At 41.1% G+C, this 26,181-nt stretch overlaps 1 protein-coding gene across 8 annotated transcripts in view; it reads right to left on the bottom strand.

Moving 5' to 3' along the window:
• INO80D (INO80 complex subunit D) overlaps positions 1 to 26,181 on the bottom strand; it is a 74,928-nt gene that overhangs the window by 44,346 nt on the left and 4,401 nt on the right. For 5 of the 8 annotated variants that reach the window (XM_051849222.3, XM_051849220.3, XM_089329981.1 and 2 more), the window contains exons 2-3: positions 3,362 to 3,454; positions 2,996 to 3,242 (exon numbers count right to left, since the gene is read on the bottom strand). In XM_051849222.3, coding sequence (XP_051705182.1) covers positions 2,996 to 3,213 — 218 coding nt within the window. In that variant the 5' untranslated portion in view covers positions 3,214 to 3,242; positions 3,362 to 3,454. Of the gene's footprint in view, positions 1 to 2,995; positions 3,243 to 3,361; positions 3,455 to 10,791; positions 10,849 to 24,636; positions 24,751 to 26,181 lie in introns of those variants that run through there. The other 3 variants (XM_089329980.1, XM_089329982.1, XM_051849225.3) reach the window with 3 other exon arrangements.

Raw genomic sequence — 26,181 nt, 5'->3', positions numbered from 1 at the left:
CACTACCTGCAATACCAACATATCATATGGATGCCAGTTCATGCCCTATCTGCTCCACTTCCAATTGAGCTCCTTGCTCATGGCCTGGGAAAGCAGTGGAAAATGGCCCAAGTCCTTGGGCCCCTGCACCCACGTGGAGACCTAGAAGCAGCTCCTGGCTCCTGGTTTCAGCCTGGGCCAGTCCTGGCTGTTGCAGCCATCTGGGGAGTGAACCAGCAGATGGAAGATATCTCATTCTGTTTCTCCTTCTTTTTCTGTAACTGTGTCTTTCAACTAAATAAATACATAAAATCTTTAAAAACAAACAAACAAACATGAAGTTCAGAGCAATCATACAGGAGGGAAACTGCTGTGATCACACAGTTTCTTTGGGGCGGATGAAACGTCCTAACATTAGATGGCTGCACCACCTTGTGGAACAGTAACACTGAATGGTATACTTTAAATGGATGAGTTGTATGGTATGGGAATCACATCCTAGTTCATCTGTTTAGAAAATGAATAAATGTGCAAGGATTAAGAAAATTTCTTGGCAGATATTCATTTCTTGGCAGATATTTATATATAAAACAAACTTAAATTTAAAATATTATATAAAATAACCAACAAACTTTATTACTTATCTCTGTGCAGCAAGGCTACAGTAACAAGCCTTAGCTTCCTACCATGCAAGTGTATAAAAAACGGACTTCACCAGCCCTAGCTTCCACTGAGTCAAATACTACTCTATCTCAAAAATGCGGGAGCTGGTGCTGTGGCACAGTGGGTTAACACCCTGGCCTTAAGCGCTGGTATCCCATACAGGTGCCGGTTTGAAACCTGGCTGCTCTACTTCTGATCCAGCTTTCTGCTGTGGCCTGGGAAAGCAGTGGAAGATGGCCCAAGTCTTTGGGGCCCTGCACCTGCATGGGAGGCCTGGAAGAAGCTCCTGGCTCCTGGCTTCAGATCAGTGCAGCTGCGGCCTTTACAGCCAATTGGGGAGTGAACCAACAGATGGAAGACCCTTCTCTCTCTCTCTCTCGCCGCCTCTCCTCTCTGTGTAACTCTTTCAAATAAATAAATAATAAATCTTTTAAAAAATGCAGAAATCTATCAATTAGCATCCATAATATACACCAGGAAAGTTATAAAACAGAAACTATAGCTTTGTGAATTAAAATCTGGGAATCTGCTTTCTAAACAATACATAAAGCTACCTCCCATCCAGAGGCTCAGAAGTTACTGCATTAACAATAACGAAAGCTTATTTTCAAAGGGACACTATTCTTCTCTACAATATGTCATATAGGACACTTAAAACTATTAACATTTAAGCACAGGTTTAGACCTATCAGCATATGAATTCAACCTGGATTTCTTGAGGAACATAAGAATATTACATCCTTCTGATAGCCATTTTAACCTCTTTTCAAATAACTTTACAAATAACAAAAATAATGATGACATTTTCATCCACAGGATCAAGCATCAATCGTGGAACTTGGTATAACTTGGTATTTAGGAAGCATAACGTCACTTGACATGGAGACACAGAAGTCCTTTCCCTACAAAGAGGAAACTACTTTGAAGACAAATGCCACAAAGAATTCACATTTCCGAGAAATACAGAACACTCACTTCAATCCTGCCACTATTAAGATAACCCTTGCTCTCGATCAAATGAAAAAAAGCCCAAGGTTCACAACTGCAACTGTAAACACCACATTTAAGACAAAATCATGGAGGTGTGTTTATAACAGAGGCTGAAGTAGAAAATTCATCCAAGTTCATCCATTCTTCAGGTTAAAAATGGGGAGGGGCAAGAAATTATCCCTTTTGGTCTGCTCAAACCAACTGACCAGGTATGTTTACCCTAGTCCTTTCTCATCTGAGATTAAAATTTTATTCCTTGCCTCGCTAAGCAGCTGTTTCTAACTTTCAAGCCCTGTAAACTGAAGCCTTCAGTGCTCATTAGAAATTCTAAGAGAGTATTCCCAAATCACCACATTATACTCCTTTTGGTGGGATCTCTATCATCACAAATTATTTATTTCACACCAAAAGTGTTAAAAGTGCTCATCCTAACATACAAATTCCTTGTCAACCAAATTATGCAAGTGACACTTGCTTATTTATAGGAACATGATGAAGGCTGTGTGCATTCGAAGAGAGATATAAAAGGTTTACATTTTCTATTTCAAGATAACAAGTATCTGAAGCTTCTGGAAAACACGCATTCATCTCTGTAACCTCCTGCAATGATCGGTAGGTAGGGTTTCTAGAGAACTGAAAAAGAGACATGAAGATGGGATCATAAGGGAAGACTCTGAATTTCCTCAGGAATATGAAGACATTTTATTTCTTTACATTCAGCAAATGTAAATTAAACATCCTAATGATAAAGACTACATTTACAGTGAGAATACTGTTTCTAAATTATGGTAAACATACACTTTTTGGAAGTCTTTTAATCAAGAAAGGCAAGATTATGAAACCATGCCACACACTGCTTAGAAATCTGGTATGAAGTAAATCTGAATGATTCGAGTAATATATTTAATTCTGTATTTTTCAGGCACAGATTCAAAAAATTCAAAATTATTATCATTAGTTACAACACCTAAGTAGGTCCTATAATATTTCTCATTTGGGCTGATGATAAAACTAAGAAAATAAGTCAGACATGACTTTATAAGGCTACAAAGCAAATAAATCAGTACCAGTACTCCAAGGAGCAATTTTGAGAAAAATGTTCTTTTTTTTTTTAAACAATTCTAGAAGTTTACGAGACCAATAAAAAGAAAGCACTCAATTTTTTTAAAGTAATTCCCCAAATTTACTACTCCTTTTGTAAAAATTGCCATCTTTTCATCTTTAGAAGTCTTTCAAAGTTTACTGAGCCGACCCCCAGAACTCACCGATTAAATTCACCCCAAAGACATTAGAAGACAAGAAAAGGAAACATTATAAGCCTACCAGATTAAATCCAGGATCGAGTCTTATTATTAGGTCTTACCTACGATCCTCTGCTTTGGGGATGGGGTTGGTGCAGCGCTGGCTGTTATACTTTGCCACATATTCACATTGCTTGAAGGGGGCGGTCTTGTCCTCCAGAACGTGTCTGATACAGAAAGCGTAGCCGTTGAGTCGCCGCTGCTTGCACAGTTTGGGGCTATATGAGCACAAGGGCTTATTGTCAACCTCAGAGAAGTGTATATGTTTCCCTTCATACATCACGTGACTCTATTCCTTGTGAACATCAGCTAAAAGGCCATCAAAAAAAAAAAAAAAAAAAGAAAGAAACCCAAATGATAAATCAGAGGGTATAAGGCAGATTGAAGTTGAAATTTCCACTGAGGGACTTTTGGCCCCGCAGCCATACCTGATTTTAAATCTTCTGCACCATAGCAATCTTAAGAGAACCCCAAGGATACCACAGTTTGGAATGCTGCAGAATCAAGATGAAGCAGATTGTCTACGAAAATATCAAAAGGCCTAGTTAACAAACAGAAACATGCAAAGCTAGTTCCCAGGAAATAGGATACTATGACGTCACCCTTCCTAATGTGATGGATGCTTTACCATAATCCAACGACCCAATAATGAGGTCACACAAGAAAATATGAGGCATCAGAAAACATTAGGTCACCTTCCCCCAAATTTAACCACATAACATTGACTCTGGCAAAGCTATTTCTCAAAGCTGCAGAGCTCCTTCACCAGATGACTGTCACAGGTGGCAGCTCTTTCCATTTCATTACTGATATTTCATGCTATATATATTTTCAGAACCCAAGTCCCTTTCCAATGCCAATGGAATAAGCTGTAGACCTAAAACATCCCCCAGAAATTCCACATTTTTGGTAGTTTGACAAAATATTTAGCAATTCATAATAAATGTTTCTATGAAATACAAAATAGAACAAATTCTTGCTTTAAAAATGTTTACTTCCCTTCTAATATTTACCCACACCTATCTCACCCAGCTCTAAACTTCTTGAGCCCAAAGATTAGTTCTCTGAGCACACTGCGTTGAACACTCTGTGCCACATGGTGTTCCCCATCACACGAATCTGGGTAGTAATAATGGCTTATGCATCTTTTGAGAGTCAGTAAGAAAAAGGAACGAAGAAATTACACAAGACTCACTACCTGTCTATTATACCATATAGTCTACAACTAAACTGTGTCTATTTTGTAAGTCTTAGTGAGGGGAGGGGAGTGGAACCCACTCTCTTCCATACTTAAAGTCAGCTACCAAAAAAAAAAAAAAATCAACAGGTACTCTCTTTAACGGACTGAGAATTCATTACACCAGTAACTAACAAGATACATAAATTCTAGAGGAGTCAGATCACATGGCCATTCAAGTGTAAAATCTGCCATTTGTGTTACCTTGATAACCTCTCTGAACTGTTTTCTCATCTGTAAAACAGGGATAATACGAGCTATGTTATCATCAAGATGCTGTAAGGATCAAATGATCCAAAACATGCAATATACCAAGCATCATGCTTAAGTACATGGCAGGTACTACACACATGGAAGTTACGAGTCATAAATGTTATTTCTTGTATTACTGCATTTACCTGCCAATGATAAAGGTAGAGATTTTGTAATGCCCTTGACAAACATTTTACTTTCTCTAATAAAACAAAACAAAAACTATGAAATATTAACTTACTTAGTAAAATCACTCATTGTTAAATAAACCTGATCACACATCAATATAAAACCAAAATAAGAGCTTTCCCTGTTCACCTTACAAGGATGTAACAAAGAAAAGCTGGACTTTGGAAGGCAGCAAAAGATAGCCAAAGTCCTTGAGTTCCTGGAAGAGGAAGATGGAGTTCTAGGCTCCTGGCTTCAGCCTGGCCCAGCCATTTGGAGAGTGAACCAGCAGATAGAAGGTTGACTTTTCTCTCTTTGCTTTTTTTTTTTTTTTTTTTTAAAGATTTCTTTATTTTAGTTGCTAGGCAGAGTGAGAGGAGAGGAAGAGATCTTCCATCTACTAAGTTACTCTCCAAGGCTGCAGTGGTTGGGCCTGGGCCAGGCTGAAGCCAGGCACCTGGAACTCCATCCAGGTCTCCCACGTAGGTGGTAGGGGCCCAGACACTTAGGCTATCTTCCACTGCTTTCCCAGGTTGCATTAGCAGGGAGCTGGATGAAAGTGGAGTAGTCAGGACTCCAATAGGCACACATGTGGGATGCTAGCGTCGCAGGCGGCAGCTTAACATGTTACAGCACAACGCCTGCTCCTGTCATTTTGCCTTTTAAATAAACTTTTTTTTTTAAGAAATGTTTTTTTTTTTTTTTTTTTCACTTCTACACTCTGCTCTACTCATCCACCTAACAAATACATAAACTTTTCAGAAAGCAGTTCAAGTTAAGACCCAGCTGCCTGAGACACCTCCATCTTGCACCAGAGCACTGATTCAAGCCATGGCTTCTGTCTGATCCAGCTCCCCGTTAATGCACCTGGGAAAGCAGCAGACAATGACCTAAGAGCTTGGGCCCCTGAAACCCAGGTGAGAGACCTGGATGAAGTTCCTGGCTCCTGGCTTTAGCCAGGCCCAGCCCCAGCCCCAGCAATTGTAGCCTTTTTGAGGAGTGAACTAATGGATGGGATATCTCTCTCTCTTTCTGTTTCTCCCTCTCTCTACTGCCCTACCTTTCAAATAAACAAATCTTAACAGCAACTGGAAGTTCAAGTAAATCTATATGAACTTCAGGAAAAAATACTCTGAATGTAAGTAAGTGAAGAAGGTCACTTGTAAAATCAGTTTGATCGGCTTTAGGAAAGATAATCCTAAATGTCTGTATGAATGAAAAGGGGCAGGAATGCAAGATGTGAAGAGCAAGGCTCACTTTCTACTCTGACACACTCTAGGCATGCAATTACATCATTTGCCTTGACTGATGCCTCTCCCTTTCCAGTTTTCATGCACACTGCACACCTTGGATTGGCTAGACCTGCTTGGAACAATGTTACATAATAATGGTAACACGGATACTCCTAAATTTAAATGAGAATTGCTTCTAGTCAATGTCAGGAATAAAAGACATTCCTTGATATGTTAAGGAAATTATCAAGTAAATCATAATTCCTACCTTAGTAAGAATTGTTTCTTTCCTCAGAATTAATGGTTACTTTTACTAAATTCTTTTACAGTTCCTATGAAGATAATCACTTTTCCTCTGCATTTTAAAATAGTGTTTAGTATTTCCTGATACTGAACTCTTACATTCTTCACATGCAAGGAAAGAAACTTGATCATCATGGATCATCCTCTTAATATGTTGCTGAATCACACCTAGCAATATTTATGATTTTTTTAATTTTAAGAATGGTAGGGCCGGCGCCGCGGCTCACTAGGCTAATCCTCCGCCTTGTGGCGCCGGCACACCGGGTTCTAGTCCCGGTCGGGGCACCGGATTCTGTCCCGGTTGCCCCTCTTCCAGGCCAGCTCTCTGCTGTGGCCAGGGAATGCAGCAGAGGATGGCCCAAGTGCTTGGGCCCTGCACCCCATGGGAGACCAGGAGAAGCCCCTGGCTCCTGGTTTCGGATCAGCGCGGTGCGCTGGCCGCAGCGCGCCGGCGGCCATTGGAGGGTGAACCAACGGCAAAAAGGAAGGCCTTTCTCTCTCTCTCTCTGTCCACTCTGCCTGTCAAAAAAAAAAAAAAAAAAAAAAAAAAAAGAATGGTAGACTTTTTTTTGCATGCTGTCAGATTTGGTATTAATATGTTTCAAAAATAATTTAGAAAACGCCAACTTTCTATACTTCTGAACAATGTATAAAGGTTGCCCAGGTCTAAGGTTCTTCTTTTGTGCTCAGGTTTTCAGATTAATATACATACCACTTAGCAGAGACATCTTATATTCAATTTTCCATCCTATAATTTGTTTTTATTTTTATTATTTTTGAAAGGCAGAAACACAGAGACAAAGAGGTCTCCCTCTGACAGGCTCAGTGCCCAAATGCTGACAACAGCCAGGGCTGGGCCAAGTGGCAGTCAGGAGCCCAGGACACAATCCAGGTTTGCCAGATGGGTAGCAGGACCCAACTGAGTCCCCCTAAAATCAGCTGCATCCCAGGGTGCACATTGGCAGTAATCTGGATGGGAAACAGAGCAGCTAGGACTCAAACCAGCCACTGTTAGGGGATGTGGTCATCCCAAGCAGCAACTTAACCACTTTGCCGAACACCCACCCCTAAATTTGAATTTTTTTAAGTTCTCCTTTGATTTGAGAGCCATTCAGGTGCAGACACTGAGGTGCAGCAGTGCATTAACCCAAGACTTTGGACATTGCTTCCCATATCAGAGTGAAATATAATTTCTGGGGCTGGTGTTGTGGCAAGCGGGTAAAGCCACTGCTTGCAGGCTGGCATCCCGTATGTGCACCGTTTCAAGACCTAGCTGCTCCACTTCTGATCAAGCTCTTTGCTGTGTCCTGGGGAAGCAGTGAGGTTGGCCCAAGTGCTTGGGACCCTGCACCCACATTAGAGACCTAGAAGAAGCTCCTGACTCCTGGCTTCAGATCGGTGCAGCTATGGCCATTATGGCCATCTGGGTAGCGAACCTGTGGATGGAAGATCTGTGGTTTTTGTTTTTTTTTTTTTTTTTTGCTTTTCAAGATAATTCTTATTAGATTAAGATGGCAGAATAGAGAGGGAGCTTGCTGCTCTAGTGTAGGAAAAGATAGTTTAAAAAAACTGGAAAGAATGCAGTCTCAGGGAAGAGTTAAGGAGAAAATGGCAGAGGAAACTCCATAAAAGCTGGAGGGACACAGTGGACCCACGTGGAGGGAATGGCCATGCACAGCTCAGGATCCCAGCAGCCAAGAGCCTCCGTGCCAGTGTTGAGAGTAAGGTGAGACCAGACTGCAGCAGCCCAAGCCACTGGTGAAAAAGCTGCAGGAAGAACCTAGAGAGAATCTGGCCTGGAATCGCATGGTGGATAGTGTACCTGCCAAACTAGAGAAGAAAAAACAAAGAGAGGGCATGTTTCTCGCTCCCTGATCACCCTGCAACAACTATACTAACAAGTTGATACAGAGTGGGCACCATTTTGGACATATGTAACATATGGACATATGGGCAAGCCCCGGTCCTGCACCAGCAACCAGCCAAGCAGAAACTCCCAAGTCTGGTGGGGAAAACAGACAGGCAACTGGGTGCTCATGACTATGGGAAGCTTGTGTGCCAGGGCTGTGAAAACACTGAGGCTGCGTGGGAGGGCTGTGAAAACACTGAGGCTGCGTGGGAAGACTCTGGGTGTGGCTGGGACTTTGGGCAGTCACTGTCAGAGGCTCCACACACTCAGGGCTCCCTGGTTACCTGCTGGGGAATCTGAGCTTACACTGAGGACTGGACAGATCTTTTGTGTGGTCCTAGTGGCAGAAGAGATGAATACTATACCCACTGGGGTACTGGTCTCCTTGGAGGAGAGGAGTTCAGATGAATCTACACCAACAGAAAAAATCTCCCCACTGATAAAAAAAAATTTTTTTTTAAAAAGAGGAGACTTACCATGACAAACCTGGGTGGGTGTGTCACCTCAGACATCCCCTTCACCCTGGATTATTGAAGAGCTCTCTGGCCATACCCACCACAAACCTCTAGATAGTCCCTGAAAGCAGACACTCCACTAATCTACAGAGGCTTAGTACAAAGATAAAAGCCACCACAGTGAAAAAAACAAAGAAACCAACAGGTATCTACAAATGCCGAATAACAAATACACCAATTCAAGAAATGAGAATAAGAAAAACGACATAATGACCCCAAAAGAACACAACACTTCAATATTAGATTTTGAAGATGATGAGATGGAAGAAATTTCAGAAATGGAATTCAAAACATTGAACATAAAACATTGATTACTTAGTAACCAGAAGCAAATGCATGAACTAAAGAAGCTTGTACATGACATAAAAGAAAACTTCTCCCACAAAATTAAAAGCTTCATATGAAATCTTGGAAATGAAGAATTCAATAGAACAAATTAAAAAGTGCAGTGAAAAGCCTCAGCAACAGAATCAGTGAAGCAGAACAAAGAGTATCCAACTTAAAGCACAGGAAATTATACAGTCAGACCAAACACAAGAAGAAGAAATTAGAAAACTAAAGAACACTGTTGGGAATCTAGAGGATACTATCAAATGATCTAACATACGGGTTCTAGGAGTTCCTGAAGGCATGGAAAGAGAGAAAAGATTAGAAGAACTTTTTAGTGAATTAATAAAAGAAAATTTCCCTAATTTGGAGAAAGAGACATCCAAGTACAGGAAGCACATAGAACTCCTAACAGACATGACCAGAAAAGATCTTCACCATGAAACATTGTAATCAAACTCTTCACAGTAAAACAAACAACAACAAAAAAAGATTCTAAAATGTACAGGACAGAAACACCAGATTACTTACAGGGGATCTCCAATTAGACTCACAGCAGACTTCTCAACAGAAACCCTACAGGCCTAGGAGAAAATGGCGAGATATATTTGAAGTCTTAAGAGAAAAGAACTGTCATCCCAGAATAATATATCCTGCAAAGCTCTCATTTATGAATGAAGGTGAAACAAAGACCTTCCATAACAAACAAAAATTGGGGGCTGGTGCTGTGGCACAGTGGATAAAGCCCTGGCCTGAAGTGCTGGCATCCCATACAGGTGCCAGTTTGAGTCCCAGCTGCTCCTCTTCTGATCTGGCTCTCTGTTATGGCCTGGGAAAGCCATAGAGGATGACCCAAGTCCTTGGGTCCCCGCACCCACGGGGGAGACACGGAGGAGGCTCTTGGCTCCTGGCTTCAGAATGGCACAGCTCCAGCAGTTGCGGCCAAATGGGGAATGAACCAGCAGATGGGGGACCTCTCTCTCTCTCTCTCTACTTCTCTTTCTCTCTCTGTGGAACTCTGACTTTCAAGTAAATAAATAAATCTTAAAAAACAAACAAACAAACAAACAAACAAAAAAAACAGAAATTGAAAGAATTTGTCACCTCTCGTCCAGCCCTGCAGAAGATGCTTAAAATTGTTCTGCACACAGAAACACAGAAACATGGTCATCACTATGGAAGAAGGAAAAGGAAGAAAATCTTCCAGTAAAAGTACAACAGAAATCCAAAGTAAAAAATGGGAATATTTAAGAAAAAATGGCAGAGCCAAGCAAGTAGTTACTTATCAAAGGTCACCCTGAATGTAAATGGCCTCAACTCTCCAGTTAAAAGGAACAGACAGGCTGAATGGATTATAAGCCAAAAGGCTTATGAGAAACACATCTCACCTACAAGCATGTATCCAGAATGAAAGTCAAAGGATGGAAAAACATATTTCATGTTAACAGAAACCACAAAAGAGCTGGTGTAGCCATCCTATTATCAGACAAAACAGACTTTAACACAAAAACTATTAAGAGACAAGAAGGACACTATGTAATGATTAAAGGATCAATTCAACAAGAATAAGTGACTATTATAAATTTATATGTACCTAATTACAGAGAATCTGGCTATTTAAAAGAAATGTTAAGAGACTGAAAGGGAGACATAGACTCAATTACAATAGTAATGCGTGATTTCAATGCCCTATTTTCAGCAATGGATAGATCAACCAGACAGATAATCAGGAAGGAATCAGCAGAGTAAATTGACACTACAGACCAAATGGACCTAACAGATACCTACAGAACTATTCATCCTAGAGTTGCAGAATACACATTCTTCTCACCAGTGCATGGAACTTTCTCTTAGATTGACCATATGCTAAAACATAAAGCAGGTCTCAGCAAATTCAATAAAATTGAAATCATACCATACATCTTCTCAGATCACAAGGAAACGAGGCTGAAAATCATCAAATCAGGAATCTCTAGAACATAGGCAAAAACATGCAGACTGAACAACATGCTCCTGAATGAACAGCAGGGGTCATAGAAGAAATCAAAAGAGAAATCATAAAATTTCTATAAACAAATGAAGACAATACAACATATCAAAACTTAAAGGATGGGGCTGGTGCTATGGTACAGTGGGTTAAATCCCCAGCCTGCAATGCAGGCATCCTATGTGGGCTCCAGTTTGAGTCTCAGCTGCTCCACTTCAATTCAGCTCTCTGCTGTGGCCTGGGAAAGCAGTAGCAGATGGCCAATTCCCTTGAGCCCCTCACCCACGCAGGAGACCCGGAAGAAGCTCCTGGCTTCAGATCAGCCCAGTTCCAGCTGTTGCAATCATTTGGGGAATGATCTAGCGGATGGAAGCCCTCTCTCTGCAACCCTTGTCTTTCAAATAAATAAAATAAATCTTAAAAAAAAAACAACAAAACTTATGGGATACAGCAAAAGCAGTGTTAACAGGAAAGTTTATAGCAATTGGAGCCTACATCAAGAAACTGGAAAGGTACCAAATAAATGAATGCATCTATCAATGCACCTCAAGGATCTAGAAAAATAACAGCAACCCAAACCCAAAACTAGTAGAAGAGAAATAATTAAAATTAGAGAAGAAATCAACATAATCGAATAAAAAAATACAAAAGATCAGCAAAAAGAAGGGCTGATTTTTTGAAAAAATAAACAAAACTGATACAACATTGGTCCAACTAACTAAAAAAGGATGACAGAAGACAAAAATCAATAAAATTAGAGATTAAAAAGGCAATGTAACAACAGACACCACATAAATAAAATCATCAGAAATTACTACAAAGAGTTGTATGCCAACAAACTTGGAAACCTAGAATAAATAGATTCTTGGCCAGCGTCGCGGCTCAATAGGCTAATCCTCTGCCTGCGGCACCGGCACACCAGGTTCTAATCCCGGTCGGGGCGCCGGATTCTGTCCTGGTTGCTCCTCTTCCAGTCCAGCTCTCTGCTGTGGCCCAGGAGTGCAGTGGAGGATGGCCCAAGTCCTTGGGCCCTGCACCCACATGGGAGACCAGAAGAAGGACCTAGCTCCTGGCTTCGGATCAGCGCGGTGCGCCGGCCGCAGCAGCCATTGTGGGGATAAACCAACAGAAAAGGAAGACGTTTCTCTCTGTCTCTCTCACTGTCTACTCTGCCTGTCCAAAAAAAAAAAAAAGATTCCTGGACACATACAACCTACCTAAATTGAACCATGAAGACATAGAAAACCTAAACAGACCCATAACTGAGTCAGAGATTGAATCAGTAATAAAGGCCCTCCCAAAAAAGAAAACCCCAGGACCAGATGGATTCACTGTGAATTCTCCCAGACCTTTAAAGAAGAAGTAACTCCAACTTTTCTCAAGTTATTCAAAACAATTGAAAGAGAGGGGAATAATCCTCCCAAATTCTTTCAATGAAGTCAGCATCACCTTAATTTCTAAACCTGGAAAAGATGCAAGAGAAAGAGAACTACAGACCAATTTCCTTGATGAACATAGACGTAAAAACCCTCTACAAAATTCTAGCCAATCGAATCCAACAACAAATCAGAAAGATCATTCACCCAAACTAAGTGGGATTTATCCCTGGTATGCAGGGATGGTTCAACATTTCTAAATGAATCAATGTGATACAACTCATTAACAAACTAAAGAACAAAACCGTATGATTATATCAATAGAGAAAACATTTGGTAAAATACAACACCCTTTCATGATGAAAACGCTGAGCAAACTGGGTACACAAGGAACATTCCTCAACATAATCAAGGCAATTTATGAAAAACCAATGGCCATTGTCCTGCTGAATGGGGAAAAGCTGGAAGCATTCCCACTGAGATCCTCTAACAGACAAGGATACTATTCTCACCATGCTATTCAATATAGTCCTTGAAGTTTTAGCCAGAGCCATTGGACAAGGAAAATAAATCAAAGGGACACAAACCGGGAAGGAGGAAGTCAAACTATCCCTATTTGCAGATGAAATGATTTTTTTTTTTTTTCTGACAGGCAGAGTGGACAGTGAGAGAGAGAGAGAGAGAGAGAGAGAAAGGTCTTCCTTTTGCCGTTGGTTCACCCTCCAATGGCCGCGACAGCCAGCGCGCTGCGGCCAGCGCACCGCGCTGATCTGATGGCAGGAGCCAGGTGCTTCTCCTGGTCTCCCATGGGGTGCAGGGCCCAAGGACTTGGGCCATCCTCCACTGCACACCTGGGCCACAGCAGAGAGCTGGCCTGGAAGAGGGGCAACCGGGACAGAATCTGGCGCCTCAACCGGGACTAGAACCCGGTGTGCCGGCGTCGCTAGATGGAGGATTAGCCTATTGAGCCGCAGTGTCGGCGAAATGATTCTATAAAATTCCACCAAGAGACCACTGGAACTCATAAGAGTTTGGTAAAGCAGCAGGAAATAAAGTCAATACACAAAAATCAACACCCTTTGAATACACAGACAATGCCAAGGCTGAGAAAGAAGTTCTTAAGATCAATCCTATATATAATAGTGACAAAAACAATAAAATACCTTGGAATAAATTTAATCAAGGATGTCAAATATCTCTATGATGTGAATTAACAAAAAATTAAAGAAAGAAATAGAAGAAACGAAAAATGGAAAAATTCCTCCACGTGCATGGATTGGAAGAACTAATGTCATCAAAATGTCCATTCTTCTGAAAGCAATTTACAGATTTAATGACATACCAATCAAAATATCAAAGATATTCTTCTCAGATCTAGAAAAAATGCTGAAATTCACATGGAAACACTGGAGGCCTCAAATAGTTAAAGCAATCTTATATAACAAAAACAAAGCTGGAGGCATTACAATACCAGGTTTCAAGACATACTACAAGGCAGTTATAATCAAAACAGCATAGTACTGGTACAAAGACAGATGGATAGTCCAATGGAACAGAACAGAAATGTCAGAAATCAATCCAAGAATCTACAACCAACTTATCTTTGACCAAGGAGCTAAAACCAAGCCTTGGAGCAAGGACAGTCTCTTCAACAAATGGTGCTGGGAAAACTGGATTTCCACATGCAGAAGGATGAAGCAAGACCCTTATCTTACACTTTACACAGAAAATCCACACAAAATGGATCAAAGACCTTAATCTACAACCCAATACCATCAAAATATTAGAGAACATTGGAGAAACCCTAAAAGACATTGGCACAGGAAGAGAGTTCTTGAAAAGACCCCCCAGATGCACAAGCAGTCAAAACTAAAATTAACTGGAATCACTTCAAATTGAGAAGTTTCTGTACAGCAAAACACTCAGGAAAGTAAAGAGACAACTGACAGAACGGGAGAAATCATTTGCAAACTATGCACAAGATAAAGGATTAATAACCAGAATCTACAAAGAGATCAAGAAACTCCACAACAAAACAAACAACCCACTTAGAGAGATGGGCCAAGGACTTAAACAGACATTTTTCAAAAGAGGAAATCCAAATGGCCAACACACACATTAAAAAATGTTCAGAATCACTAGCAATCAGGGAGATGTAAATCAAAACCACAATAGGTTTCACCTCACCCCAATTAGAATGGCTCACATACAGAAATCAACAAACAACAAATGCTGGTGAGGATGGGGAGAGAAAGGTACCCTAATCCACTGTTGGTGGGAATGTAAACTGGTAAAGCCACTATGGAAGACAGTGTGGAGATATCTCAAGAATATGAATATAGACCTACCATATGACCCAGCAATCCCACTCCTGGGAATTTACCCAAGGGAAATGAAATCAACAAATAAAAGAGTTATCTGCTCACCCAAATTTATTGCAGCTCAATTCACAATATCAAGACATGGAATCAACCTAAATGCAGAAGACTGGATAAAGAAATTATAGGATATGTACTCTACAGAATACTACAGAGCAGTTGCCGGCGCCGCGGCTCACTAGGCTAATCCTCCGTCTTGCGGCACCGGCACACCGGGTTCTAGTCCCGGTCGGGGTGCCGGATTCTGTCCCAGTTGCCCCTCTTCCAGGCCAGCTCTCTGCTGTGGCCAGGGAGTGCAGTGGAGGATGACCCAAGTACTTGGGCCCTGCACCCCATGGGAGACCAGGAGAAGCACCTGGCTCTTGCCATCGGATCAGTGCGGTGCACCGGCTGCAGCGGCCATTGGAGGGTGAACCAACGGCAAAAGGAAGACCTTTCTCTCTCTGTCTCTCTCTCTCTCACTGTCCACTCTGCAATAAATAAATTAACAATGGGAATCACTGTGCACTTACTTCCCATGCAGGACCTCTGTCCTCAATGAGTTGTATTACGAAAATTAACTGTAAAACTTGTACTCAAACATTTTTTGTGTTTTTGTGTTTGAAAACTGAACTCTTTACTCAGTATAGAGTTGATCTTCTGTGTATTAAGTTAATTGAAAATGAATCTTAGTGGAGAATGGGACTGGGAATGGGAGAGGGAGGAGGAAGTAGAGTGGGAGGGTGGGTATGGTGGGAAAAATCACTATACAACTAAAGTTGTACTTGTATGCCTTAAATAAAAGGTTTCTTTGGAAAAAAAAAGATAATTCTTTTTATTACACATCTCACTATAACGTCTGCTTCCTTGCAAGATTTATAGGGTCCTTTAGATAGATAACATTTCTTTAAGAAAATCAGTAATCTCTTCAGGATTATCGCTCTTGATCCATGTTATGATCAATGAGAAAAATTTCATACCTACCCATCCTCAACTCTCAGATATTTTCCCTCAAATTTTTACACTGTCATGGCTTAGAATATTTTCAAAAGACAGATTTTATTTTATTTAAAAGGCAGGGCAATCAAGAAGGCAAGATAGAGAGAGATCGTCTACTCACTGGTTTACTCCCCAAATGATCAGAATAACCAGGGCTGCAATAGCCCAAAGCCTGGGTCAACTCCATCCAGGTCTCCCACATGGATGGCAGGGACCCAAGTACTTGAGTCAGCATCTGCCACCTGCCAAGTACATTAACAGGAAGCTGGATCAGAAGTGGCACAGCTGGTACTCAAACCAGCACTCCAATATGAGATGTAGGTGTCCCAAAAGGTGGCTCAACCCATTGGACCACAATGCCCAGTCCCAGTTTATAACATTTTAAACTTAGTTCTACATTTATTCAATGTGAATCACTAGTTCTTTACTTATTTTTCCACTCATCTGTTGATTCAATACCTTATAACATAACTTCCTCTCTTTTCCATCCCTCCAAGGGCTGACTTATGGAAATGATATGCCATGATTTTCCTGTACAAATACTTATAATCAATTGATACTGTATGAAATATAGCATGCCTAGACATAAACTTCTTGAGTCATACTTTTTTTTTTTTTTAAAGATGTATTTATTTGAAAGGCAGAGTTACACAAGGTCCAGGAGCAGAGATTGGATCTTCCATCTGTTGGTTCACTTCCCAAATGCCTACAATAGCCGGGGCTGGCCATGCTGAAGCCAGAAGCCAGGAGCTTCTTCCAGGTTTCCTACATGGGTACAGGGGCCCCAACACTTGAGCCATTTTCCACTGCTTTCCTAGGCACATTAGCAAGGAGCTGGATCAGAAGTAGGGTAGCCGGGACTAGAACCAACACCCATATGGGACTGCATGTGGTGGTTTAACCCATTACACCACAGTGGTGGCCCCAAGGGGTCATACTTTTTAAGTCTGCTACCACTGTATATATTGTAAGCTGTCTTCTAAGATATAACACTGGAAAAACCTAAATCTCCCTGTAAAATAGAGGCTGCCTATTTTTCCTTGCAATTTAAAACATTTTCTGCCTGCTTCATTTATTCTTCTGATGCCTTCAGAGGTATCCATTACCGATATTCTAAATTTATTGTACTCTTTACCTATCATTCACTTTTTTAATTTTTACTTTTTCCATTTTGGATTGCTCAGATTTCTCAACCTTGCCTCCATTATCATCAGTTACTGTGTATATCTGCTGTTTTGAAAGCGGCCTTTATTTTATAATGACTGTGTTTTTCTTTAATTTTGTATCTACTTTGGTTCTATCAGCTCACTCTTTTTGTCTTTCTGTTGTCTTTTCATGTATTTCTTAAGCTCTGATATCTCATCCTCAAACTCCTGTACTGGAAGAGCTACTCCATTCCCACCTCCCTCCACTGGGAACTATTTGTTCACAACTTTTCACTTGCTCTGCTGCTTCAGACAATGCTTATCACAAACTCTCTTCCCTTGCGCCTTAATTCCATGTTGGACTAGTTTCCCTAACCCATAAGGGCCTATAAGGCTCAGATTTGGGGGTGGAATGGGGTGATAATTTAGGCATTCTTTCTCTTCAACTGACTACGATGAGCAGCTATAAGGCTGATTGCTGCTGGTCTCTCCTGTGTGAACTTCCAGAAAAGAATGGTAGGACTGCACAGGCTGTAACTCAGCCCCACCTCTCCTGCCACTTGGGAAGCCAAACCTACACACCCAGATTTGCCATTCCAAGCATGGGGGTTATTGGTTTTTTGGCCTCAGGGTGTGAAGCCTATTTGGGAGTAAGCTGCTCCCCTCACTGGGCCTGCTTAGTAGCATTGATTCATATATTCTTACACGGTCTGGTAGTTTCTCAAAGATCTCGAGCCTTTTGCTCCTTGTTCTCCTTATTTTCAAACAACCTTACAGTGGGGAGAACAGAGATGTCAGAACTCTGCCATCATTAATCAGAAATATTTTCTGAATTTTTGTATATATACATATATATACTAATTTTTACAACACAACTTATTAAATATTCTTACTTTTTTTAATTTTTAAATAAGATTTATTTGAATGGCAAAGTAGCATTGAGAGAGAGAAGAAGGTGGAGAGGGAGGGAGAGACAGAGTACGAGCTCCTCCATCTGCTGGTTTACTCCCAAAATGGCCACAATGGCCAGGGCTAGTTCAGGCCAAAGCCTGCTCTCCCATGCGGGTGACAGGCGCCCACGTACGCGGACCATCACCTGCTGCCTTCCTAGGTACTTCAGCAGGGAGCTGGATGGGAAGCAGAACAGCTGGGACTTGAATCGGTGCTCCAATATGAGCTGCTGGCATCAAAAGCGGTGTGCTGCGTCACAATGCTGCTCCCCCTTACATACTATATTTTCAAAGAATCAATATGCTCTAGAACTTCTCTGGAGCCAGCACTGAGACCAGTGGTTCAACATGCTGGTAGGATACCCACAACCCACAGCAGGATATCTAAATTTGATGGTTTGTTCTAGCTCTTACTGTCACTTCCTGCCAATGCCAGACCTTGGGAGGTAGAGGTAATGGCTCAAGTAATTCGGCTCCTGCCCTATCCCCTACAATGGCATAGGATCCCTGGATTAAATTCCTGACTCCCACCCCAGCTTTGGCTGCACAGCCTCAGACATTGGGGGCATCTGGGGAGTAAACCAGCAGATAGGCATGCACATAGCTCACTTGCTTTCTCTGATTCTTTAATAAACTAAAAAAAAAGTTGCTAAACTTGATTTAATGCATTTTTGTCCATGTCTAATCCACATGGCACATGTTTACTTATTAAACACTATGAAAAGTCCATCATTTTTCCCAGTAGCTGTGGAGGATATATTAGCAATTTTAGGCCTTTGGAGGATGAGATGCATTCAAAAGAAAGGAAGTGACTGGTATGGGTATCATGACACAGCAGGTTAAGGCATCACCTGGGATGTTTACATTCCATATTGGGGCACCAGTTTGAGTCTCAGCGACTCGGCTTCTGATCCAGCTCCCTGCTCATGGGCCAGGAAAACAGAAGGTGATGGCTCAAGTGCTTGGGCCCCTGTCACCCATGTGGTAGACTAGAAGTTAGTTCCAGGCTCCTGGCTTTGGCCTGGCCCAGCCCTGGCTGTTGTAACCATTTGGGGAGTGAACCAGCAGGTAGAAGAGATCTCTCTCTCTCTTTCTCCTCCAGTCACTCTTAATTTCAAACAAAACAAATCTTAAAAAAAAAAAAAAAAGGAAATCAAGAGGAGACCTACTCAGAGCTCTGTGTGCACCCAGTTCCTCTGGTCCCACCAAGCCTAGGCAGCCTGGTATATCTGTCTAGAATAACAGATTTTCAAACCGGTGCCCCCTTCTCTGGCCAGGCCTGGGCTAACGCTTCTGAACAGTTTAGTTGTCACCACATGTAGGCGCCCAAAGCTGAGTCATGTGCCCCCTGAGGTACCGTGTGTGCTTCCCTGTTTGGGCATTCTTCACATTCTACTTTAATGGGCTGTTGTGAAGTCTTCCCTCCTAGCGAATAACTCCCAGAAGAACTAACAGTTCTCTGTGTATCACTATATCCCAGTGCTTAATAGGTACTCAGTAAGTACATGCTGAATACATAAATACAATCTGTGTCAGTAACTCTTAATTACAGACTTTCTGCCCAAATGTTTTACCACATTTACCCACTGATTATAAATAATTTTTAACTCCTAAATTGGTACTTCAGATAGTCAATACAATTATTTCTAATAACCACAGTCATAACGAGAAAGTATAATTTATAAGCATTAAAATTTTTGAGCATTTTAGTGCATCTCATAAAGTAACATCAAACATTTCACCAAAAAGATGTCATATAATTTTGCAAACCAATATTTATGAGCAAGTAATGTTCAAAAACATTCAGACTCACCAAGGTGCCCATTATCAAGTGAACGGATAAAGAAAATATTGTATGTGTACACAATGGAATATTATTCAACTACAAAAAGGGATGAAATCCTGTCATTTGCGGCAAAATGGATCATACTGAAGGCCATCATGTTGCACCAAACGAGTCAGATACAGAAAGACAAATGTCACGTTCTCCCTCGTATGTAGGAGTTAAAATTAAAAAACAAAACAAAACAAACCTCAATCTGAAAATAGAGTGTTGATTACCAGAGGCTAGGAGGGATGAGAGGGGTAACAGGTTTTTAGACAAAAATAGGGGAAGCAGAGTATGGTTCATTAATCGTGACAAAGATACTAAAATGAGACATTAATAGAGTAAAATAGGGTGAGGGGTATATAGGAACACTATGTATTACCACCTCACAATTTCTGTTTTGTAAATTTAAAACTCTTAAATAAAATGCTTAAAAAGGGGAAAAAGAAACATTCAAACTCATTAAAGCAGTCTTGCCAAATTAACTTCCTTCTAATCGGTTCAACTACCTGGAGCATTTATTCACAAAGCGCCAAAATTCTCCCTAATCACCTCTACTTCTATGAAATTATAAGAGTTTAATTTCAAGACTTTATCAAAACTTCTCTTCAATCTTAATTTTCTATATCTATCTGTGATTAATTTTTCTTTCCCACTTCATATTTAATTTTTTTAAAGATTTATTTGAGAGGCAGAGTTACACAGAGATCATCCACCTGCTGGTTCATTCCCTAAATGGTTGCAACAGCCCAGGCAGCTGCCTTCCCAGGCACATTAGCAGGGGGCTGGATTGCAATGATGGCATCCTCGCAGGAGGTGGCTTAACCCATTGTGCAACAACTCCTATCTTTCAGTATTTAAGATTTTCATTTTATATGAGAGGAGAATGAGATTGAGATCTTTCATCCACTGGCTCACTCCCCAAATTCCCACAACAGTCAAAGTTGGGCCAGGCCCAAATCAGAAGCCCAGTATTCTAAATCTGAGTCACCCACAATGATAGCAGGGACTCAAGTACTTGAGCAATCACTTGCTGCTTCTAGGGTGTGCATTAGCAAGAACTAGAAGCGGAGCAGAGACTTCAGCACAGGCATTCTGGATGGGATGGATACACGTGTCCCAAGGGATGACTCAACCACGGAGCCAATCGACGGCCCCCTTTTGCTCCCTTTTAATATTTGTCAAGTCCTATTAAAAGCCAACTTTGAGCTGGCGCCGCGGCTCACTAGGCTAATCCTCCGCCTAGCGGCGCCGGCACACCGGGTTCTAGTCCCGGTCGGGGCGCCGGATTCTGTCCCGGTTGCCCCTCTTCCAGGCCAGCTCTCTGCTGTGGCCAGGGAGTGCAGTGGAGGATGGCCCAGGTGCTTGGGCCCTGCACCCCATGGGAGACCAGGAAAAGCACCTGGCTCCTGGCTCCTGCCATCGGATCAGCGCGGTGCGCCGGCCGCAGCGGCCATTGGAGGGTGAACCAACGGCAAAGGAAGACCTTTCTCTCTGTCTCTCTCTCTCACTGTCCACTCTGCCTGTCAAAAAAAAAAAAAAAAAAAAAAAAAAAAAAAAAAGCCAACTTTGGGGTGGGTATTATGGAGCAGTAGGTTAAGTGACAGCTTGGGACACCCAATCTCATATCAGAATGCTTAGAATCAAGTCCCACCTCCACTTATGATCCAGCTATCTGCTAATATGTTACCTGGGAGGCAGCAGTTGATGGCTCAAGTAACTGGGTCCCTGCCACCCATATGGGAGACCTGAATGGAGTTCCTGGCTCCTGGCTTCAGCCTGGCCCAGTCCCAGCTGTCATTTGGAAAGTGAACCAGTGGATGAAAGATGTCTCTGTCCCTCTGCTTTTCAAATAAATAAACATAAACAAACATAAAACATAAAAGCCAACTTTATATTATTTTTTGCATCTTCCTTTTGAAGATGCAAAATCCCTCCTTTAAAAGCTTCATTTAATCTCTATACTTATATTTTTAAATATTCAGACTCATTTCATATAGCACAAAAAGCAGGAATGCAGGGGAAATGACCTCTGTGTGAAACACTAACTTCCTTCTCAATGAGTGTAATCTTAATAACAAAATCACTCTGTCTACCAACTGGTCTTCTGGTCTTCTCTACATAGGTTTTCAAGTAAAAAAAAATTCATGGCAAAAGCCCTCAGGCAGTTGTCAAGAAAAAGCCCGCATTTTTTTCATTCTTTACCCCTACATCTTCACCCTTACATCTCCCCCAAGGTGAAGTTCACTTCACTTTCACCTTGTCAGTCAGTATAAAATATAAAGAAAGGAGACACCTAAGTCCACATAATCTTAATCAAATGTCTTACAGACCCTAATATTTAAACACAACATTAATCAACGAAGACAAAAAGCTAACAGTAGACTGTAACTTTTAGCACATGATGAACAGCACTTTAAAAAGGAAGAAAAAAGATCTTAGACTAAATTTATTAGCAGGTCTAGCAGCTATCATCATCAGCTCTAGAGGCAACTGGCTTAGAATATAAACGGATCTATATTCCCTTAAAGGAGGGCATGCAGGCAATTAAGTACTTCAGAGCAGCAGCAGAGTATGCACTCACATTTAATTATTACCAAAAAGCAGAAATAACTATTAGGGAGAACAGACAATAATCAAGTCCCACAGAAAGAATATTTCCATAACAAACACATCCACATCAGAACTTAGGGGAGGAAATATGGCTAGGTGTAAAATCTTTAAGGAAAAAAATCTCCCTTGATATTTTATGTTGAGTTTAACTGGAAAATAAAACAATTCATTTCCATAGTTTCTTTCTTCTTGCAAACACACAGTAAGACATTAGCAGGGAGAAAGGGAAGAAAAGCTTTTAAAGAGCAGCCAACAGTCCTTTCAGTATTCCAATAATAGCCATAAAACAATTTGACAAAAATATGAACATTATTCTCCTTGGGACCACTACTGTATTGCCTCCATGTGGATTCTCTGTGTGTCATTATGGTTCTTTTGACTATCCTGTTTCACAGGCATGCTCACTTCACTGCCACAGCTCTTTCCCCTAATTGCCCTTTGTAATTTTATATTCTTCCACCTTTAAAGAACCTAGATCTACAACACAAATTACAATTTTTTAAAAACTAGAATCAACCTTAACTCTCAGAATATTAGTTTCCCAATATACAAATGAAAAAAATATTTACTTATTCCAGAAGGAATAAGCTACTGATAAAAATCACATTTATTCTCAAAATACATGTTTCTTCATGAGAAATCTTTCAAAATTAAATTTAATTCAACTTGATGGAGCACAAACATGCAAATGCAATTAAGCAGACAACAATATTTATTTCAAAAAGTTAACATCCACTAATCAATATGAAAAAGTATAACTAGAGTGAAAGTGATGAAAATATATCTATATGATTGGGTGAGAAAACTGCTTATCACTCAAAAATATAAACAATATTCATTATAATGAAATTCAAATTAGAGTATTTAATAAAGAAATACTTATTAAATGTTTATTATGTGCCAAATACTATGCTCAAACAGCACTCTACAAGTCTGCATTATGAATTTAAATTAAAATAGTTTGAACAGCCTTTTACTCTAGTTCCTGACTTGATTAATGCAAGGTAAGGATAATTCTTGCAACAGTGGACAGCTTTCATTGGCTCTGACAGGTACCAGAGATGTGGTTCAAATCTGGTTCTGCTAATTTCTAGGTATATGACCTCAGGCAAGTTATTCAGGCTTCAGTTTTCTCATTTGTAAAGGTAAGATGATAATTGTATATACCTCATTGAGTTGCTTAGGAGAATTAAATTAGCTATTTCATGAACTGTGCTTAGCATGGTACCCAGCACACAGCAATCACTAATTGTCAACTACCATTAGAAGCAGTAAGTAGTAGTTTATTAATATTATCATTTTAATCTGGAATCTGCGGGGCTAAGATGCACTCTCTAGCTGCTAGTGCTTTCTTGAATGGTACAGTGTTAAGTCTCCAATAATTCAGCCCCTCCCACCTTCCTGGGGCTAGGGTTTCCTGCAATCCATATTAAAATCTAATATTAAAATATATTCTACATTCTACAGAGAATTTATGCATTGATGTTCTTTGGAAAATACTAGCAGGATGAGCAGTGCTTGATTTGGTCACAGCATTTATTAGATCCAGTTAATACTAACAAATAAATGCTCTCTGAGTTCCTATGCTTGTCATAGTCACTCTCTTTGGTTACAGAAACCCTGCACTGGAGGACGGGAAGACAGAAGAAAAACTAAGTTGTAGCTATAATCCTAAAACTCTTTTGTTCTAAGACTCTGAAGCTAACTGCTCTCTGTTACTAAATTCCACCTACATTTTCCCCTTCCTTGACCTCTCTGCAGCATTTGCCATTGTTCACCACTTTCCCTTTCTTCAGAATTTCTCCTTTCTGGCTGCTCTGTCAGTGGCTTTCCCTTTCTTGCCCCTACACTTATATGTCAATGTCTGGAGGTTCTTTTAATCTGATTTTACTGGGGTGCAAGATGAAATACCAATGGGAGCCTCGGGAGTGGACCTGGGGCACTTTAAAACTTATCTTGTCTCAAGGCTCTGACTCTAACAAGTTCCAGCAAGCTGTTGTAATTAAAAAAAAAAAAAATGCAGACCTAAGATTTCCAGAGCTTCCAACTTTTCAAAAGATAAAAGCCCAAGTTTTCCCACAAAAATCTCTAATTTCTTTTTTATATCAGCAGTTCATTTAAACTTTTAAGCACACAAGCTGTTAAGACCTTGACCAAATTCATTTTATAAATGTTTCCCTTCTACGAAATAGCAGCGATAAAGTCACACTCAAAATGTCTAAGTCAAACAAAACATTTCTACAGGCTTCTATGATAATTCTTATTCTATATCAACCCCAAGATTAGAGGTTACTATCCAAATTTTATATACAACTGTCAATGTGTATAAGTGCACGTTTCTGGAGAGGGTCCAAGACCAATAACCACTAACCCAGTATCTGGGTCCCTCACTTCTATGTGAGGATAATTCCCACACCTGCATGCAGTAGCCAACCCCCCCCCCCCCCCCCCCCGCCCCATCGCTTAGGGCCTCCACTTGCCTCCTCCCATCTCCGTTGCCATCACCTTAGTTCAAATGCCCTTCCATCTCTTCTCAGTAGCTGCCTCACTGGTCCAATTCCAGCCTGGTCCTCCTTTACTGCACTCTTCCGTTCAATTCAAATCCTCTAAACTGCAAATAATTTACTTGGCCAAAGGCCTTTTGGGGTCTGCTTATAAATTTAAAAGAACCCTAAATTCCTTTACCCATCACGAACTCCTTTCGATTTGGCCCGACTGACCTCTCCTCTATTTATTCTGCTACTCTCCAACTTCTGGGCCATATACTCTGAGCCACAATTTGCAACACAGAATAGCCTTTTGTCCCTAGGCATTTATTCATACTTGCAGGTCACACCTCCTGGAATGTCTAACTCCTCCCTTTCACTTAGGATGAACAGCCCTGCAAAGCTCTCACTCTAAGGCTTGCCCTGAGGCCAGAACAGAAAAATAGGTTTCCTCCATCCAGACTAATGTCTTCATTCTCATTCAGTGGTGGAGATAACAGCCCATTTCTCTAATAGACTAAAAGCTCCTTGAGGGCAGAACTATCAGAAAGAAGCTAGTCTGTTAAATGAATGAACCAACACTGGCAAGCAAATCCAGCCTAAGCCAACTCCTGCCTTGGCCTCAACTCCAACGCCAAAGACATCAGCGCCTAGGAAGCCGTACAGGATACTTCAAAAACGTAAATGGAAGGGTCAGGAGTGAAGCCACCCCTGCCCAATCCCTTGCCCAGGACCCTTGGCATTCCTTTAAATTTGCCAACTCACAGAATCCAACAGCTAACTTCCTGTTGCTGAAACTGTCTACAAATATACTGCACAGTCTTTCATTTGCACAGAAATGTTATTTGAGCCAAAGAAGTAATTATAACATCCTATCTGTACTCAGATACTTATTAGTATTATTAATATATATTGAGTTGGCTGGCACCGCAGCTCACTAGGCTAATCCTCCGCCTTGTGGCGCTGGTACACTGGGTTCTAGGCCCGGTCGGGGCACAGGATTCTGTCCCGGTTGCCCCTCTTCCAGGCCAGCTCTCTGCTGTGGCCAGGGAGTGCAGTGGAGGATGGCCCAAGTGCTTGGGCCCTGCACCCGCATGGGAGACCAGGAGAAGCACCTGGCTCCTGGCTTCAGATTGGCGCAGCACTGGCCAAAGCATGCTGGCCGTCAAAAAATAAATAAATAAATAAAATATATATATATATATATTAAGAACTCATCAAACATTCAGATCAAGAATACTTAAAATCTTTAGAGGGAATTATTATGGAACGGTTACCCAAGGAACCATTCTAAAGGCTTTAGTTGCAATTACTCTTCACAGCAGCCCTAGGAAGGAGGTCCTATTATTATTCCCTTTCACAGAGAAAACTGAGACCTGGTGAGATCAAGTCATTTTAATTACCCAAGAGCACATAGTCAGGAATCAAAGCCAATCTGTCTCTGGAGTCCAAACTTTGAACCAAAGCAAAATTATGCTTTCACAGGGAAGGTCCCAAGCTTATGCTGCGGCTCTTCACCATGCTCACACAATAAGGGAAGGAAAACACATGGTCATCTCCAGAG

This window comes from Oryctolagus cuniculus, chromosome 3 (assembly GCF_051225735.1).
Source record: "Oryctolagus cuniculus isolate XC-2025 breed Fujian yellow rabbit chromosome 3, ASM5122573v1, whole genome shotgun sequence".
Classification (NCBI taxonomy): domain Eukaryota; kingdom Metazoa; phylum Chordata; class Mammalia; order Lagomorpha; family Leporidae; genus Oryctolagus; species Oryctolagus cuniculus.
The sequence above is the reverse complement of the archived record's forward strand: the minus strand, read 5'-3'. Positions and strand labels throughout refer to the sequence as shown.